Source organism: Panulirus ornatus, chromosome 7, assembly GCF_036320965.1.
Source record: "Panulirus ornatus isolate Po-2019 chromosome 7, ASM3632096v1, whole genome shotgun sequence".
In the NCBI taxonomy this organism is placed as follows: Eukaryota; Metazoa; Arthropoda; class Malacostraca; order Decapoda; family Palinuridae; genus Panulirus; species Panulirus ornatus.
Genome location: NC_092230.1, coordinates 14145294 through 14163705, shown reverse-complemented (window position 1 = coordinate 14163705; position 18412 = coordinate 14145294). Strand labels below are relative to the sequence as shown.

General features: G+C 42.6%; 1 protein-coding gene across 1 annotated transcript in view; it reads left to right on the top strand.

Moving 5' to 3' along the window:
- The window catches only part of LOC139749422 (BTB/POZ domain-containing protein 7), a 409317-nt gene that overhangs the window by 235519 nt on the left and 155386 nt on the right, over positions 1–18412 (top strand). The window contains exon 6 of the mRNA XM_071663268.1: positions 14910–15611. Coding sequence (XP_071519369.1) covers positions 14910–15611 — 702 coding nt within the window. The remainder of the gene's footprint in view (positions 1–14909; positions 15612–18412) is intronic.

Genomic DNA, 18412 nt, shown 5'->3' with positions numbered 1-18412 from the left:
AGGGGATAAAAGTGAGTGCTCAAATTACAGAGGTATAAGTTTGTTGAGTATTCCTGGTAAATTATATGGGAGGGTATTGATTGAGAGGGTGAAGGCATGTACAGAGCATTAGACTGGGGAAGAGCAGTGTGGTTTCAGAAGTGGTAGAGGATGTGTGGATCAGATGTTTGCTTTGAAGAATATATGTGAGAAATACTTAGAAAAGCAAATGGATTTGTATGTAGCATTTATGGATCTTGAGAAGGCATATGATAGAATTGATAGAGATGCTCTGTGGAAGGTATTAAGAATATATGGTGTGGGGGGCAAGTTGTTTGAATCACTGGAAAGTTTTTATCAAGGATGTAAGGCATGTGTACGTGTAGGAAGAGAGGAAAGTGATTGGTTCTCAGTGAATGTAGGTTTGCGGTAGGGGTGTGTGATGTCTCCATGGTTGTTTAATATGTTTATGGATGGGGTTGTTAGGGAGGTGAATGCAAGAGTTTTGGAAAAAGGGGCAAGTATGCAGTCTGTTGTGGATGATAGAGCCTGGGAAGCAAGTCAGTTGTTGTTCGCTGATGATACAGTGCTGGTGGCTGATTTGTGTGAGAAACTGCAGAAGCTGGTGACTGAGTTTGGTAAAGTGTTTGAAAGAAGAAAGCTGAGAGTAAATTTGAATAAGAGCAAGTTTATTAGGTACAGTAGGGTTAAGGGACAAGTCAGTTGGGAGGTAAGTTTGAATGGAGAAAATGTGGAGGAAGTGAAGTGCTTTAGATATCTGGGAGTGGATTTGGCAGTGGATGGAACCATGGAAGCGGAAGTGAATCATTGAGTAGGATAGGGGGCGAAAGTTCTGGGAGCGTTGAAGAATGTTATCTCGGAAAGCAAAAATGGGTATGTTTGAAGGAATAGTGGTTCCAACAGTGTTATATGGTTGTGAGGCATGGGCTATGGATAGAGTTGTGCAGAGGAGGGTGGATGTGCTGGAAATGAGCTGTTTGAGGACAATATGTGGTGTGAGGTGGTTTGATCGAGTAAGTAATGAAAGGGTAAGAGAGATGTGTGGTAATAAAAAGAGTGTGGTTGAGAGATCAGAAGAGGGTGTTTTGAAATGGTTTGGCCTCTTGGAGAGAATGAGTGAGGAAAGATTGACCAAGAGAATATATGTGTCAGAGGTGAAGGGAACGAGGAGAAGTGGGAGACCAAACTGGAGGTGGAAAGATGGAGTGAAAAAGATTTTGAGCGATTGGTGCCTGAACATGTAGGAGGGTGAAAGGCGTGCAAGGAATAGAGTGAATTGGAACGATGTGGTATACCGGGGTCGACGTACTGTCAATGGATTGAACCAGGGCGTGTGAAGCTTCTGGGGTAGACCATGGAAAGTTGTGTGGGGCTTGGATGTGGAAGGGGAGCTGTGGTTTCAGTGCTTTGCACATGACAGCTAGAGACTGAGTGTGAACGAATGTGGCGTTTGTTGTCTTTTCCTAGTGCTACCTCGCGCACATGTGGGGGGAGGTGGTTGTTATTTCATGTGTGGTGGGGTGGTGATGGGAATGGATAAAGGCAGACAGTATGAATTATGTACATGTGTATATATGTATATGTCTGTGTGTGTATATATATGTATACGTTGAGATGTATAGGTATGTATATTTGCATGTGTGGACATGTGTGTATATACATGTGTATGGGGGTGGGTTGGGCCATTCTTTCGTCTGTTTCCTTGCGCTACTTCGCTAACACAGGAGACAGCGACAAAGCAAAAAAAATAGATAAATATAGAAAGATGTTTTGGAAGGAGGTAAATAAAGTGCATAAGACATGAGAACAAATGAGCACATCTGTGAAGGGGGCAAATGGGGAGGTAATAACAAGTAATGATCAAGTGAGAAGGAGAGAGAGCGAGTATTTTGAAGGTCTGTTGAACGTGTTTGATGATAGAGTAGGAGATATAGGGTGCTTTGGTCGGGGTGGTGTGTGAAGTGAAAGGGTCAAGGAGAAAGGTTTGATAAACAGAGAAGAGGCAGTGAAAGCTTTGCCGAAGATGAAAGTCAGCAATGCAGTGACTGGATGGGGATGCACTGAAATTTATTAAAGAAAAAGGGGTGACTGTGTTGTTGTTTCGTTGGTAAAGATATTCAGTGTATGTATCAATCACGGTGGAGTGCCTGAGAATTGGCGGAGTGCATGCATAGTGCCAGTGTATAAAGGCAAAGGGGATAGAGGTGAGTGTTCAAGTTACATAGGCATAAGTTTGTTGAGTATTCCTGGAAAATTATAAAGGAGGGTATTGATTGAGTGCATGAAGGCATGTACAGAGCATCAGACTGGGGAAGAGCAGTGTGGTTTCAGAAGTGGTAGAGATGTGTGGATCAGGTTCTTCCTTTGAAGAATGCACGTGAAAAATACTTAGGAAAACAGATCAATTTGTATGTAGCATTTTTGGATCTAGAGAAGGCATATGATAGGGTTGATAGAGATGCTTTATGGAAGGTACTAAGAGTATGAACTGTGGGAGGTAAGTTGCTGGAAGCAGTGAAAAGTTTTACCAAGGATGTAAGGTATATGTACGAGTGAATGTCGGTTTGCGGCAGGGGTGCATGATGTCTCCATGGTTGTTTAATTTGTTTATGGATGGGGTGGTTAGGAAGATGAATGAAAGAGTCTTAGACCTAGGGGCAAGTATGGAGTCTGTTGTGGATGAGTGGGCTTGTGAAGTGATTCAGTTGTTGTCTGCTCATGATACAGCACTGGTGGCTGATTCAGGTAAGAAACTGCAGAAGTTGGTGATTGAGATTGGTAAAGTTCATGAAAGAAAAAAGTTGAGAGTAAATGTGAATAAGAGCAAGGTTATTAGGTTCAGTTGGGTTTAGAGGCAAGTTAATTGGGAGGTAAGTTGGAAAGGAGAAAAACTGGAGGAAATGAAGCCTTTTAGGTATCTGGGAGTGGATTTAGCAGCAGATGGAACCATGAAAGTGGAAGTGAGTCACAGGGTAGGGGAGGGGGTGAAGGTTCTGGGAGCACTGAAGAATGTGTGGAAAGCAAGAAAGTTATCCTGGCGAGTAAAAAATGGGTATATAACATTGTTCCAACAATGTTATAAGGTTGCAGGGCATGGTCTATAGATAGTGTTGTGAGGAGGAGGGTGGATGCGTTGGAAACGAAATGTTTGAGGACTGTATGTGGTGTGTGGTAGTTTGATCGTGTAAATAACTGAAAGTGTAAGAGAGATGTGTGGTAATATAAAGAGTGTGGTTGAGAGAGCAGAAGAGAGGGTATTGAAATTGTTTGGACACATGGAAAGAATGAGAGAGGAAAGATTGACAAAGAGGATATATGTGTCAGAGGTGGAGGGAAGAAGGGGAAGCAAGAGACCAAATTGGAAGAGGAAGGATGGATTGAAAAAGATATTGATGGAGGGTGAAAGATGTGCAAGGAATAGAGTGAACTGGAACGATATGGTATACTGGGGTCAACGTGCTGTCATTGGATTGAACCAGGGCATGTGAAGCACCTGGAGAAAAGCATGGAAAGCTGTGTTGGGCATGGATGTGGTTTCAGTGCATTACACATGACAGCTTGAGACTAAGTGTGAAGAATGTGGCCTTTTTGTATGCTTTCCTGTGCTGCCACGCTGGGGTGTGTGTGTGTGTGTGTGTTATGATGAAGATGATGCTGTCTCCTGTGTGGCGGGGTGGCGACAGGAATGGTTGAAGGCAGCAAGTATAAATACGTACATATGTATATATGTATATGTCTGCGTATGTATATATATATTATACATTGAAATGTATATGTCTGTATATGAGCGTGTGTGGGCATTTATGTATATATATGTGTATATGAGTGGTTGGGCCATTCTTCGTCTGTTTCCTTGCGCTACCTCGCTGAAGCGGGAAACAGTAATTAAGTATAATGATAAGTATAATGATATGTGGTCTGTTGTTCGCTTGGGAAGTGAGTCAGCTGTTGTTCGCTGATGATACAGTGCTGGTGGCTGATTCAGTTGAGAAACTGCAGAAGCTGGTGACTGAGTTTGGTAAAGTGTGCAAAAGAAGAAAGCTGAGAGTGAATGTGAATAAGAGCACAGTTAATAGGTTCAGTTGGGTTGAGGGACAGGTATATTGGGAGGTAAGTTTGAATGGAGAAAAACTAGGGGAAGCGAAGTGTTTTAGATATCTGGGAATGGATTTTGCAGCAGATGGAACCATGGAAGCGAAAGTGAGTCACAGGGTGGGGGAGGGGGCAAAGGTTCTGGGAGCGTTGAAGAATGTGTTGAAGGCGAGAATGTTATCTCGGAGTAAAAATGGGTAAGTTTGAATGAACAGCTGTTCCAACAATGTTATAAGGTTGCGAGGCATGTGCTATAGATAGGGTTGTGTGGAAGAGGGTGGGTGTGTTGGAAATGAGATGTTTGAGGACAATATATGGTGTGAGGTGGTTTGATCGAGTAAGTAATGAAAGGGTAAGAGAGATGTGTGGTAATAAATAGAGTGTGGTTGAGAGAGCAGAAGAGGGTGTATTGAAATGGTTTGGTCACATGGAGAGAATGAATGAGGATAGGTTGACAAAGAGGATATATGTGTCAGAGGTAGAGGAAACAAGCAGTGGGAGACCAAACTGGAGGTGGAAGGATGGAGTGAAAAAGATTTTGAGCAATCGAGGCCTGAACATACCGGAGGGAGAAAGGCAAGCAAGGGATAATAAGAGTGCATTGGAACAATGTGGTATACCGGGGTCGACGTGCTGTCGATGGACTCAATCAGGGCATGTTAAGCGTCTGAAGTAAACCATGGAAAGTTTTGTAGGGCCTGGATGTGGAAAGGGAGCTGTGGTTTCCGTGCATTACACATGACATAGAGGCTGAGTGTGAACACATTCAACAAACCTTAAAAATACTTACTCCATCTCCTCGCATCACCACTACTTGTTATCACCTCCCCATTAGCCCCCTTCACTGAAGTTCCCATTTGTTCCCTTGTCTTACACACTTTATTTACCTCCTTCCCAAACATCTTTTTATTCTCCCTAAAATTTAATGACACTCTCTCACCCCAACTCTCATTTGCCCTCTTTTTCACCTCTTGCACCTTTCTCTTAACATCCTGCTTCTTTCTTCTTTACATCTCCTAGTCATTTGCATTATTTCCTTGGAAAAACTGTCCAAATGCCTCTCTCATCTCTTTCACTAATAATTCTACTTCTTCTTCCCACCACTCACTACCCTTTCTAATCTGCCCACCTCCCACGGTTCTCATGCCACTAGCATCTTTTGTGCAAACCATCACTGCTTCCCTATATACATCCCATTCCTCCCCCACTCCCCTTACATCCTTTGTTCTCACCTTTTTTCATTCTGTAGTAAGTCTCTCCTGGTAGTTCCTCTCACAATTCTCCTTCCCAAGCTCACTTACTCTCACCACTCTCTTCACCCCAACATTCTCTCTTCTTTTATGAAAACCTCTACAAATCTTCACCTTCGCCTTCACAAGATAATGATCAGACACCCCTCCAGTTGCACCCCTCAGCCCATTAACATCCAAAAGTCTTTCTTTCACGTTCCTATCAATTAACACGTAATCCAATAATGCTCTCTGGCCATCTCTCCTACTTACATACGTATACTTATGTATATCTCTTTTTAAAACAGGTATTCCCAATCACCAGTCCTTTTTCAGCACATAAATCTACAAGCTCTTCACCATTTCCATTTACAACACTGAAGACCCCATGTACACCAATTATTCCCTCAACTGCCACATTACTCACCTTTGCATTCAAATCACCCATCACTATAACGTGGTCTCATGCATCAAAACTACTAACACACTCATTCAGCTGCTCCCAAAACACTTGCCTCTCATGATCTTTCTTCTCATGCCCAGGTGCATATGCACCAATAATCACCCATCTCTCTCCATCCACTTTTGGTTTTACCCATATCAGTCTAGAGTTTACTTTCTTACACTCTATCACTTACTCCCACCATTCCTGTTTCAAGAGTAGTGCTTCTCCTTCCCTTGCTCTTGTCCTCTCACTAACCCCTGACTTTACTCCCAAGACATTTGCAAACCACTCTTCCCCTTTACTCTTGAGCTTCGTTTCACTCAGAGCCAAAACATGCAGGTTCCTTTCCTCAAACATACTACCTATCTCTCCTTTTTTCTCATCTTGGTTACAACCACACACATTTAGACACCCCAATCTGATCCTTCAAGGAGGATGAGCACTCCCCACGTGACTCCTTCTTCTGTTTCCCCTTTTAGAAAGTTGAAATACAAGGAGTGGAGGGTTTCCAGCCTCCCGTTCCCATCCCCTTTAGTCGCCTTTTACGACACGGGAGGAATGCATAGGAAGTATTCTTTCTCCCCTATCTATACTTCCTAAAATTCAGTGATTCTCATCTCAACTCTCATTTGCCCTCTTTTTCACCTCTTGCACCTTTCTCTTGACCTGCTGCTTTCCTTTATACCTTTCCCAGTCATTTGCACTACTTTCCTACAAAAATCATCCAAATGCCCCTTTCTTCTTTTTCACTAACAGTCTTACTTCATCCCACCACTCACTACCCTTTCTAATTTGCCCACCTCTAATTTGCCCACCTCCCACCTTTCTCATGCCACATGCATCTCTTGTGCAAGGCATCACTGCCTCTGTAGGTACATCCCATTCCTCATCCACTCCCCCTACGTCATTTGCTCTCACCTTTTGCCAATGTGCACTCAATCTCTCCTGGAACTTCCTCACACAAGTCTCATTTCCAAGCTCACTTACTCTCACCACTTTCTTCTGCCCAACATTCTCTCTTCTTTTCTGAAAACCTCTACAAATCTTCACCTTTGCCATAACAAGATAGTGATCAGACATTCCTCCATTTGCTCCTCTCAGCATGTTAACACCCAAAGGTCTCTCTTTCACAAGCCTGTCAATTAACACATAATCCAATATTGCCCTCTGGCCATCTCTCCTAGTCACATATGTACACTTACATATATCTCTTTTTAAACCAGGTAATCCCAATCACCAGTCCTTTTTCAGCACAAATCCACAAGCTCTTCACCATTTCCATTTACAACACTGAATGTGTTTGATGATGGAGTGACACATATAGGGTGTTTTGGTCAGGGTAGTGTGCGAAGTGAGAGGGTCAGGTAGATTGGTTTGGTAAGCAGCAAAGAGTTATTGAAAGCTTTGCAGATAAATGCCAGCAAGGTGGTGTGTTTGGATGGTATTGCAGTGGAATTTTTTGAAAAAGGGGTTGACTTTGTTGTTGATTGGTTGGTAAGGATATTCATTGTATGTATCAATCATAGTGAAGTGCCTGAGGATTGGCGGAATGCATGCATAGTGCCACTGCACAAAGGCAAAGGGGATAAAGGTAAGTGTTCAAATTACAGAGGCATATATGGTGTGGGAGGCAAGTTGTTAGAAGCAGTGAAAAGTTTTTATCGAGGATGTAAGGCATGTGTACGTGTAGGAAGAGAGGAAAGTGATTGGTTCTCAGTGAATGTAGGTTTGCGGCAGGGGTGTGTGATGTCTCCATGGTTGTTTAATTTGTTTATGGATGGGGTTGTTAGGGAGGTAAATGCAAGAGTCTTGGAAAGAGGGGCAAGTATGAAGTCTGTTGGGGATGAGAGAGCTTGGGAAGTGAGTCAGTTGTTGTTCGCTGATGATACAGCGCTGGTGGCGGATTCATGTGAGAAACTGCAGAAGCTGGTGACGGAGTTTGGTAAAGTGTGTGGAAGAAGAAAGTTAAGAGTAAATGTGAATAAGAGCAAGGTTATTAGGTACAGTAGGGTTGAGGGTAAGTCAATTGGGAGGTGAGTTTGAATGGAGAAAAACTGGAGGAAGTGAAGTGTTTTAGATATCTGGGAGTGGATCTGTCAGCGGATGGAACCATGGAAGCGGAAGTGGATCATAGGGTGGGGGAGGGGGCGAAAATTTTGGGAGCCTTCAAAAATGTGTGGAAGTCGAGAACATTATCTCGGAAAGCAAAAATGGGTATGTTTGAAGGAATAGTGGTTCCAACAATGTTGTATGGTTGCGAGGCGTGGGCTATGGATAGAGTTGTGCGCAGGAGGATGGATGTGCTGGAAATGAGATGTTTGAGGACAATGTGTGGTGTGAGGTGGTTTGATCGAGTAAGTAACGTAAGGATAAGAGAGATGTGTGGAAATAAAAAGAGCGTGGTTGAGAGAGCAGAAGAGGGTGTTTTGAAATGGTTTGGGCACATGGAGAGAATGAGTGAGGAAAGATTGACCAAGAGGATATATGTGTCGGAGGTGGAGGGAACGAGGAGAAGAGGGAGACCAAATTGGAGGTGGAAAGATGGAGTGAAAAGGATTTTGTGTGATCGGGGCCTGAACATGCAGGAGGGTGAAAGGAGGGCAAGGAATAGAGTGAATTGGAGCGATGTGGTATACAGGGGTTGACGTGCTGTCAGTGGATTGAATCAAGGCATGTGAAGCGTCCGGGGTAAACCATGGAAAGCTGTGTAGGTATGTATATTTGCGTGTGTGGACGTGTGTATGTACATGTGTATGGGGGGGTTGGGCCATTTCTTTCGTCTGTTTCCTTGCGCTACCTCGCAACCGCGGGAGACAGCGACGAGGTATAAAAAAAAAAAAAAAAAAAGTTGAGTATTCCTGGGAAATTATAAGGGAGGGTATTGAGTGAAAGGGTTAAGGCATGTACAGAGCATCAGATTGTGGAAGAGTTTTGTGGTTTCAGAAGTGGTAGAGGATGTGTGGATCAGGTGTTTGCTTTGAAGAATGTATGTGAGAAATACTTTGGAAAACAGATGCATTTGTATGTAGCATCAGGAAAACAGATGGATTTGTATGTAGCATTTATGGATCGAGAGAAGGCATATGTTAGGTTTGATAGAGATGCTTTGTGGAAGGTTTTCAGAGTATATGGTGCGGGAAGTAAGTTGCTAGAAGCAACGAAAAGGTTTTACCAAGGATGTAAGGCATATGTACTTGTAGGAAGAGAGGAAATTGATTGTTTCCCAGTGAATGTCAGTTTGCGTGATGTCTCTATGGTTGTTTAATATGTTTATAGAAGTGGCGGTTAGGGAGGTAAATGCAAGAGTTTTGGAAAGAGGGGCAAGTATGCAGTTTGTTGTGGATGAGAGGGCTTTAGAAGTTAGTCAGTTGTTGGCTGATGATACAGCACTGGTGAGAAACTGCAGAAGTTGGTGACTTGAGTTTGGTAAAGTGTGTGAAAGAAAAAAGTTGAGAAAATGTGAATAAGAGTAAGGTTATTAGGTTCACTATGGTTGAGGGACAAGTTAATTGGAAGGTAAATTGAATGGAGAAAAACTGGAGTAAGTGAAGTGTTTTAGATATTTGGGAGTGGACTTAGCAGTGGATGGAACCATGGAAGCGGAAGTGAGTCATAGGGTGGGGTAGGGGGTGAAGGTTCTGGGAGTGTTAAAGAATGTGTTAAGGGGAGAATGTTATCTCGGAGAGCAAAAATGGGTATATTTTAAGGAGTAGTGGTTCCAACTATGTTATATGGTTGCAAGGCATGGGCTATAGATAGGGTTGTGTGGAGAAGGGTGGATGTGTTGGAAATGAAATGTTTGAGGACAATATGTGGTGTGAGGTGGTTTGATCGAGTAAGTAATGAAAGGGTAAGAGAGATGTGTGGTAATAAAAGAGTGTGGTTGAGAGAGCAGGGCTGTTTAAATGGTTTGGACACTAGGAGAGAATGAGTGAGGAGAGATTGATGATGAGGATATATGTGTCAGAGGTGGAGGGAAGAAGGAGAAGTGGAAGACCAAACTGGAGGTGGAAGGATGGAGTGAAAAAGATTTTGAATGACTGAGGCCTGAACATACAGGAGGGTGAAAGGCGTGCAATAAATCAAGGAATAGAGTGAATTGAAACGATATGGCATACTGATTGAAGATTGAACCAGGGCATGTGAAGCATCTGGGGTAGACCATGTAAAGGTCTGTGGGGCCTGGATATGGAAAGGAAGCTTTGGTTTTGGTGCATTACACATGGCATTTAGAGACTGAGTGGGAATGAGTGTAACCTTTTTTGTCTTTTCTTGGCACTACCTCGCTGGAGGGGGGATGCTATTTCGTGTGTGGTGGGGTGGCGACAGGAATAGATGAAGGCAGCACATATGAATATGTATATATGCATATGTCTTTGTCTGAGTGAAACGAAGCTCAAAGGTAAAGGGAAAGAGTGGTTTAGGAATGTCTTGGGAGTATAGTCAGGGGTTGGTGAGAGGACAAGAGCAGAGGAAGGAGTAGCACTCCTGAAGCACAAGTTGTGTGAGTATGTGATAGAGTGTAAGAAAGTAAATCTAGGTTGATACGGGTAAAACTGAAAGTGGATGGAGAGAGATGGGTGATTATTGGTGCCTATGCACATGGTCTTGAGAAGAAAGATCATGAGAAGGAAGTGTTTTGGGAGTAGCTGAGTGAGTGTGTTAACAGCTTTGATGCACGAGACTGGGTTATAGTGATGGGTGATTTGAATGCAAAGGTGAGTAATGTGGCAATTAAGGGCATAATTGGTGTACATGGGGTGCTCAATGTTGTAAATGGAAATGGGATGAAGAGCTTGTGGATTTTTGTCCAGAAAAAGGAATGGTGACTGGGAATACCTTGTTTAAAAAGAGAGATATACACAGGGGTCCTGGGTTCGATCCTGGCTGTTGGAGGTTTGTATGTTCTATGAAGGTGCACGTTCATATGCACTTTATTCGTATACATAAGTATGCATAAGTGAGTAGGAGAAATGGCCAGAGGGCATTATTGGAATACGTGTTATTTGAGAAGTGTGTAAAAGAGAGACTTTTGGATGTTAACATGTTGAGAGGGGCAGCTGGAGGGATGTCTGATCACTATCTTGTGGAAGTGAAAGTGAGGATTTGTAGAGGTTTTCAGAAAAGAAGAGAGAATTTGGGGGCAAAGAGAGTGGTGAGAGTAAGTGAGCTTGGAAAGGAGACTTGTGTGAGGATGTACCAGGAGAGATTGACTGCACAATGGCAAAAGGTGAGAGCAGAGGACGTAAGGGGACTCACTAGGGGAGGAATGGGATGTATTTAGGGAAGCAGTGATGGCTTGCGTAAAAGATGCTGTGGCATGAGAAAGGTGGGGGATGGGCGGATTAGAAAGGGTAGAGGGATGGGATGAAGAGGTAAGATTGTTAGTGAAAGAGAAGAGAGAGGCATTTGGATGATTTTTGTAGGGAAGTAATGGGAATGACTGGGAGATGTATAAAAGAAATAGGCAGGAGGTCAAGAGAAAGGTGTAAGAGGTGAAATAGAGGGCAAATTAGAGTTGAGGTGAGAGTATCATTTGATTTTAAAGAGAATAAAAAGATGTTTTGGAAGGGTTAATAAAGTGTGTAAGACAAGAGAACAAATGGGAACATCAGTGAAGGGGGCAAATGGAGGTAATAACAAGTAGTGATGAAGTGAGGAGATGGAGTGAGTATTTTGAAGGTTTGTTGAATGCGTTTGATGATAGAGTGGCAGGTATAGGATGTTTTGTTTGGGGTGGTGTGTGAAGTAAGAGAGGGTCAGTGAGAATGGTTTGGTGAAGAGAGAGGAGGTAGTGAAAGCTTTGCAGAAGATGAATGCCGGCAAGGCATTGGGTTTACATGGTATTGCTGTGGAATTTATTAAAAAGGGGGTGACTGTGTTGTTGATTGGTTGGCAAAGATATTCAGTGTATGTATGAATCATGGTGAAGTGCCTGAGGATTGGGAAAGTGCATGCATAGTGCAATTGTGCAAAGGCAAAGGGGATAAAGATGAGTGTTCAGATTACAGAGGCATAAGTTTGTTGAGTATTCCTGGGAAATTATATGGAAAGATATTGATTGAGTAGGTAAAGGCCTGTACAGAGCATCAGACTGGGGAAGAGCAGTGTGGTTTCAGAAGTGGTAGAGGATGTGTGGATCAGATGTTTGCATTGAAGAATGTATGTGAGAAATACTTAGAAAAACAGATGGATATGTATGTAGCATTTATGGATCTGGAGAAGGCATATGATAGGGTTGATAGAGATGCTTTGTGGAAGATATTAAGAGTATATGGTGTGGGACATAAGTTGCTAGAAGCAGTGAAAAGTTTTTACCGAGGATGTAAGGCATGTGTGCGAGTAGGAAGAGAGGAAAGTGATTGGTTCCCAGTGAATGTTGGTTTGCAGCAGGGGTGTGTGATGTCTCCATGGTTGTTTAATTTGTTTATGGATGGGGTGGTTAGGGAGCTTAATGCAAGAGTTTAGGAGAGTGTAGCAAATATGCAGTCTGTTGTGGATGAGAGGGCTTGGGAAGTGAGTCAATTGTTGTTCGCTGAAGATATAGCGCTGGTGGCGGATTCAGGTGAGAAACTGCAGAAGTTGGTGACTGAGTTTGGTAAAGTGTGTGAAAGAAGAAAGTTGAATGTAAATGTGAATAAGAGCAAGGTTATTAGGTTCAGTAGGGTTAAGGGACAAGTTAATTGGGAGGTAAGTTTGAATGGAGAAAAACTGGAGGAAGTGAAATGTTTAGATATTTGGGAGTGGATTTGGTAGCAGATGGACCCATGGAAGCGGAAGTGAGTCACAGGTTGGGGAAGGGGACAAAGGTTGTGGGAGCATTGAAAAATGTGTGGAAGGCGAGAACATTATCTTGGAGAGCAAAAGTGGGTATGTTTGAAGGAATAGTGATTCCAACAGTGTTATATGGTTGCAAGGCATATGCCATAGATAGGGTTGTGTGGAGGAGGGTGGATGTGTTGGTAATGAAATGTTTTAGGACAATATGTGGTGTGAGGTTATTTGATAGAGTAAGTAATGAAAGGGTAAGAGAGATTTGTGGTAATAAAAGGAGTGTGGCTAAGAGAGCAGAAGAGGGTGTGTTGAAATGGTTTGGACTCAAAGAAAGAATGATAGAGGAAAGATTAATGAAGAGGATATTTGTGTCAGAGGTGGAGGGAAGAAGGAGAAGCGGGAGACCAAATTGGAGGTGGAAGGATGGAGTAAAAAAGATTTTGAGTGATTGGGGCCTGAACATACAGGAGGGTGAAAGGCATGCAAGGAATAGAGTGAATTGGAACGATGTGGTATATTGGGGTCGACATGCTGTCAGTGGATTGAAGCAGGGCATGTGAATCGTCTGTGGTACACGATGCCTTATAAACTTCTTGAATTTTTTTGTAAATAATTCAATTACCTTGACAAGACAAAAGCAATAGACATAATATGTCTCGACTTCTAGAAAGCATTCGACAGAGTCCCTTATGTTGAATTGATTGGTTGCTTAGGAAATTGGATAGAAGCCTGGTTATGTGATGGGAAACAGAGTTGTAATAAATGGGAAATCATCGCTGTGGTCACCCATTACTCGTGGAGTCCCAAGAGATCCATATTTAAGCCCATACTTTTCATCATGTATGTTAACAATATTGATGTTCAAATTTGCAGATGACCAAAGATTGGCAATGCCATATTAACTGAAGAAGACAGATAAAGATTACAAGAGGATCGAGATAGAATTGCTTAATAGTCATTTAATGACAGTAACTGTCAGCTGTTACAAGTAGGAAACCTAAAGAAAAATTTTATTATGAACTTTTTTGGCCGCATGATAAAGGACACCTATAGTGTGAGAGATGTAGGGGTAACTGTTTCCAGCTTTGCAATGAAGCTGCCAAGAAAGAAAATTGATGGGATTTATTAACTGGAACTTTAAGCACAAAAGCAAGGATGTGATATTGCCACTATCAAATATGCAATGCAGTTTTGAGACCTCGCTTATGCAAGGATGTTCTTGAATTGGAAGTAGTGCAGTGAAGAACAACTAAATTGACTCGTTGCTTGCATGACAAAACCATATGAGGAGAGACTGCAAGAATTAAAGTCGCTCTCCTTAGACAACTGGCACCTCTAGGGCAAGAGGAGGATGTACAGAGGAAGATAGATGTGTTGGAAATGAAATGTTTGAGGACAGTGTTTGGTGTGAGTAGTTAGATTAAGTGATAAAAGGGTGAGAGAGTGATGTGGTAGTAAGAAGAGTATGGTTAAGAGAGCTAAAGAGGATGTGCTGAAATGGTTTGGAGGTATGGAGAGACTGAGAGAGTATAGATTGACTAAGGATGTAAGTGTCAGAAGCGGAGGAAACAAGGTGCAGACTAAAATGGAGACAGAAGGATGGAATGAAAATAATTTTGAGTGCTTGTGGCCTGAACATGCTGGAGGATGAAATTTATGCACCAGAGTGAGTGAATTACAAATGTGATTTATACCAAGGCCAACATATTATCAGCAGACTGAACCAGGGCATTTGAAATGGCTGGGGTAAACCATAGAAGGATTTGTGGGGCCTGTTTGTGGACAGGAGGCTCTGGTTTTGTTGCATTGCACATGACAGCTAGTGAAAGGATGTGAGCAAAAGTAGCCTTTCTTCTTCTATTTTTGGTGCTACCTTATTAATGTGGGAAACAATGGACAAGTATGAAAAAAAAGTATATCTACTAATGCAGCTGTTGCTGTAATAGTCACCATGTTCATTTTTATTTAAAAAACTAACCAGATGTTGAGGCCGAATGCCAAAGTCGCTGCAGTAAATTCACAGCCATATCATATGTGTCAGCCCTTAATACATAGAGTATATGGCTTTCTTCCTGAGCTTGAAGGTTGCATGAATTTTCTTGCCCTTTAATGAGATTGAAGTATTTATTAGAGTATCATCTTTGTTGAAAAGTTGAAAAAGTGAGACTCTTCTGTGGTGTGAATTCTCCATCTGCTTATCACCTCATGATCTCATTTTTACCGATAAGGCTGTAAAAGTTACGGAAGATATATTTGCATTTGCAGTGCTTTGAACTAAGTTGATATTTGCATACAGTACCATGTTTTTATAGCTGTTGTTTGATATTTGTTTTATTTTCATAATCTAACATCATTCTTATGTGTTCCAGGAGGTGCTGAAAAAGATACCAGGATATGGGGCTCAAATTGGTGTGGATATACGGACTCCTGGTATTGATATCCCCATGTTTAGTGCATTGTTGCGTTATTTATATACTGGTGAATTTAATGCCTATGATGGAACTAGCAAAGCCCAAATGGGTCTCAGTAACTTGGACATGCTAATGCAGTTATGTGAAGAATTTGGGACGCCCAACCCTCTTGAGTGCGACCTTAAGTACCTGTTGGAGTCTGGTGATTATGCAGACTGTGTGTTAGTGTTTTCAGCAAGTGGGGATATGAACCAGTCTGACCAAAATGGGGAGGCTGGTCCATCAGACTATGGTTTTCACAATCGATTAGAACTGTACTGCCACAAAGCTATTCTTAGTGCTCGCTCACCATTCTTTAGAAGCCTGATTCAGCGAAGACAACGATATAGTGAGGACATGTATGAAAGGGGCATCCCTCAGCCCACTAGAATAGTTTTAGATGAAGGTGTTATACCTAAGAGATATGCGCGAGTGCTCCTCCATGCTGTGTATCTAGACACCCTAGATCTCTCGTGTATCATACGTGACTCCACGAGCACCAACAGTCTCAGTGAGGCCCAAAGCATTGTGCAGACTGGCCGCACACACATGACAGTGGTAGAAGAGGCTATGGAAATATATCAAATTGGTCGTTTTCTTGAACTGGACATTTTAACCCAGGTGAGAGCTTATACTTTTAAAAGTTGATTAGATTAAATACGAAGTTTCTAACTATGGTAGTTCTGACTTCAGTTCTATAGTTACATTAACATGTTCAAATGAATATCATGTTCATGGCACAAGTATGTAGTTGTCATGTGTAATGCACAGAAATGACAGCTTCTGATCCACAACCAGTTCACACAGACCTTTCCAGGGTTTCCCCATGATGAATCATGTTAATCCAAATATACCATAGTGTTCCTGTTCACTCTATCTTGTGCAGTCCTTTCACCCTCCTCCATGTTCAGGTCCTGATCACTAAACTCCATCCTACCACAGGATGGAGTTTCCACAGGAAACAGCATCGCTACCCCCTGCTTCAGCAAGTTAGTGCCAGGAAAAAAAGACAGAAAAATGCCACATTCGTTCACACTTAGTCTCTAGCTGTCATATGTAATCCACTGAAACCACAACTCCATATCCACATCCAGTCTCTAGCTAATATGTGTAATGCCTGGATGTGGATAGGTAGATATGGTTTCAGTGCATTTTACACATGACAGCTAGAGACTGAGTGTGAACGAATGTGGCCTTTTTGTCTGTTTTCCTAGCACTACTTCGCTGAAGCGGGGGGTAGATGCTATTTCCTGTGTGGCAGGGTAACAACAGGAATGGATGAAGGCAAACAAGTATGAATATGTACATGTGTATATATGTATATATCTGTTATATATATATATATATATATATATATATATATATATATATATATTTTTTTTTTTTTGCTTTGTCACTATCTCCCGCATTTGCGAGGTAGCGCAAGGAAACAGACGAAAGAAATGGCCCAACCCACCCCCATACACATGTATATACATACGTCCACACACGCAAATATACATACCTACACAGCTTTCCATGGTTTACGCCAGACGCTTCACATGCCCTGATTCAATCCACTGACAGCACGTCAACCTCGGTATACCACATCGATCCAATTCACTCTATTCCTTGCCCTCCTTTCACCCTCCTGCATGTTCAGGCCCCGATCACTCAAAATCTTTTTCACTCCATCTTTCCACCTCCAATTTGGTCTCCCACTTCTCCTCGTTCCCTCCACCTCCGACACATATATCCTCTTGGTCAATCTTTCCTCACTCATTCTCTCCATGTGCCCAAACCATTTCAAAACACCCTTTTCTGCTATCTCAACCATGCTCTTTTTATTTCCACACATCTCTCTTACCCTTACGTTACTTAATCGATCAAACCACCTCACACCATACATTGTCCTCAAACATCTCATTTCCAGCACATCCATCCTCCTGTGCACAACTCTATCCATAGCCCACGCCTCGCAACCATACAACATTGTTGGAACAACTATTCCTTCAAACATACCCATTTTTGCTTTCCGAGATAATGTTCTCGACTTCCACACATTCTTCAAGGCTCCCAGGATTTTCGCCCCCTCCCCCACCCTATGATCCACTTCCGCTTCCATGGTTCCATCCGCTGCCAGATCCACTCCCAGATATCTAAAACACTTTACTTCCTCCAGTTTTTCTCCATTCAAACTTACCTCCCAATTGACTTGACCCTCAACCCTACTGTACCTAATAACCTTGCTCTTATTCACATTTACTCCTAACTTTCTTCTTTCACACACTTTACCAAACTCAGTCACCAGCTTCTGCAGTTTCTCACATGAATATATATATATATATTTTTTTTTTGCTTTGTCGCTGTCTCCCGCGTTTGCGAGGTAGCGCAAGGAAACAGACGAAAGAAATGGCCCAACCCACCCCCATACACATGGATATACATACGTCCACACACGCAAATATACATACCTACACAGCTTTCCATGGTTTACCCCAGACGCTTCACATGCCCTGATTCAATCCACCGACAGCACGTCAACCCCGGTATACCGCATCGATCCAATTCACTCTATTCCTTGCCCTCCTTTCACCCTCCTGCATGTTCAGGCCCCGATCACACAAAATCTTTTTCACTCCATCTTTCCACCTCCAATTTGGTCTCCCTCTTCTCCTTGTTCCCTCCACCTCCGACACATATATCCTCTTGGTCAATCTTTCCTCACTCATCCTCTCCATGTGCCCAAACCACTTCAAAACACCCTCTTCTGCTCTCTCAACCACGCTCTTTTTATTTCCACACATCTCTCTTACCCTTACGTTACTCACTCGATCAAACCACCTCACACCACACATTGTCCTCAAACATCTCATTTCCAGCACATCCATCCTCCTGCGCACAACTCTATCCATAGCCCATGCCTCACAACCATACAACATTGTTGGAACCACTATTCCTTCAAACATACCCATTTTTGCTTTCCGAGATAATGTTCTCGACTTCCACACATTCTTCAAGGCCCCCAGGATTTTCGCCCCCTCCCCCACCCTATGATCCACTTCCGCTTCCATGGTTCCATCCACTGCCAGATCCACTCCCAGATATCTAAAACACTTCACTTCCTCCAGTTTTTCTCCATTCAAACTCACCTCCCAATTGACTTGACCCTCAACCCTACTGTACCTAATAACCTTGCTCTTATTCACATTTACTCTTAACTTTCTTCTTCCACACACTTTTCCAAACTCAGTCACCAGCTTCTGCAGTTTCTCACATGAATCAGCCACCAGCGCTGTATCATCAGCGAACAACAACTGATTCACTTCCCAAGCTCTCTCATCCCCAACAGACTTCATACTTGCCCCTCTTTCCAAAACTCTTGCATTTACCTCCCTAACAACCCCATCCATAAACAAATTAAACAACCATGGAGACATCAC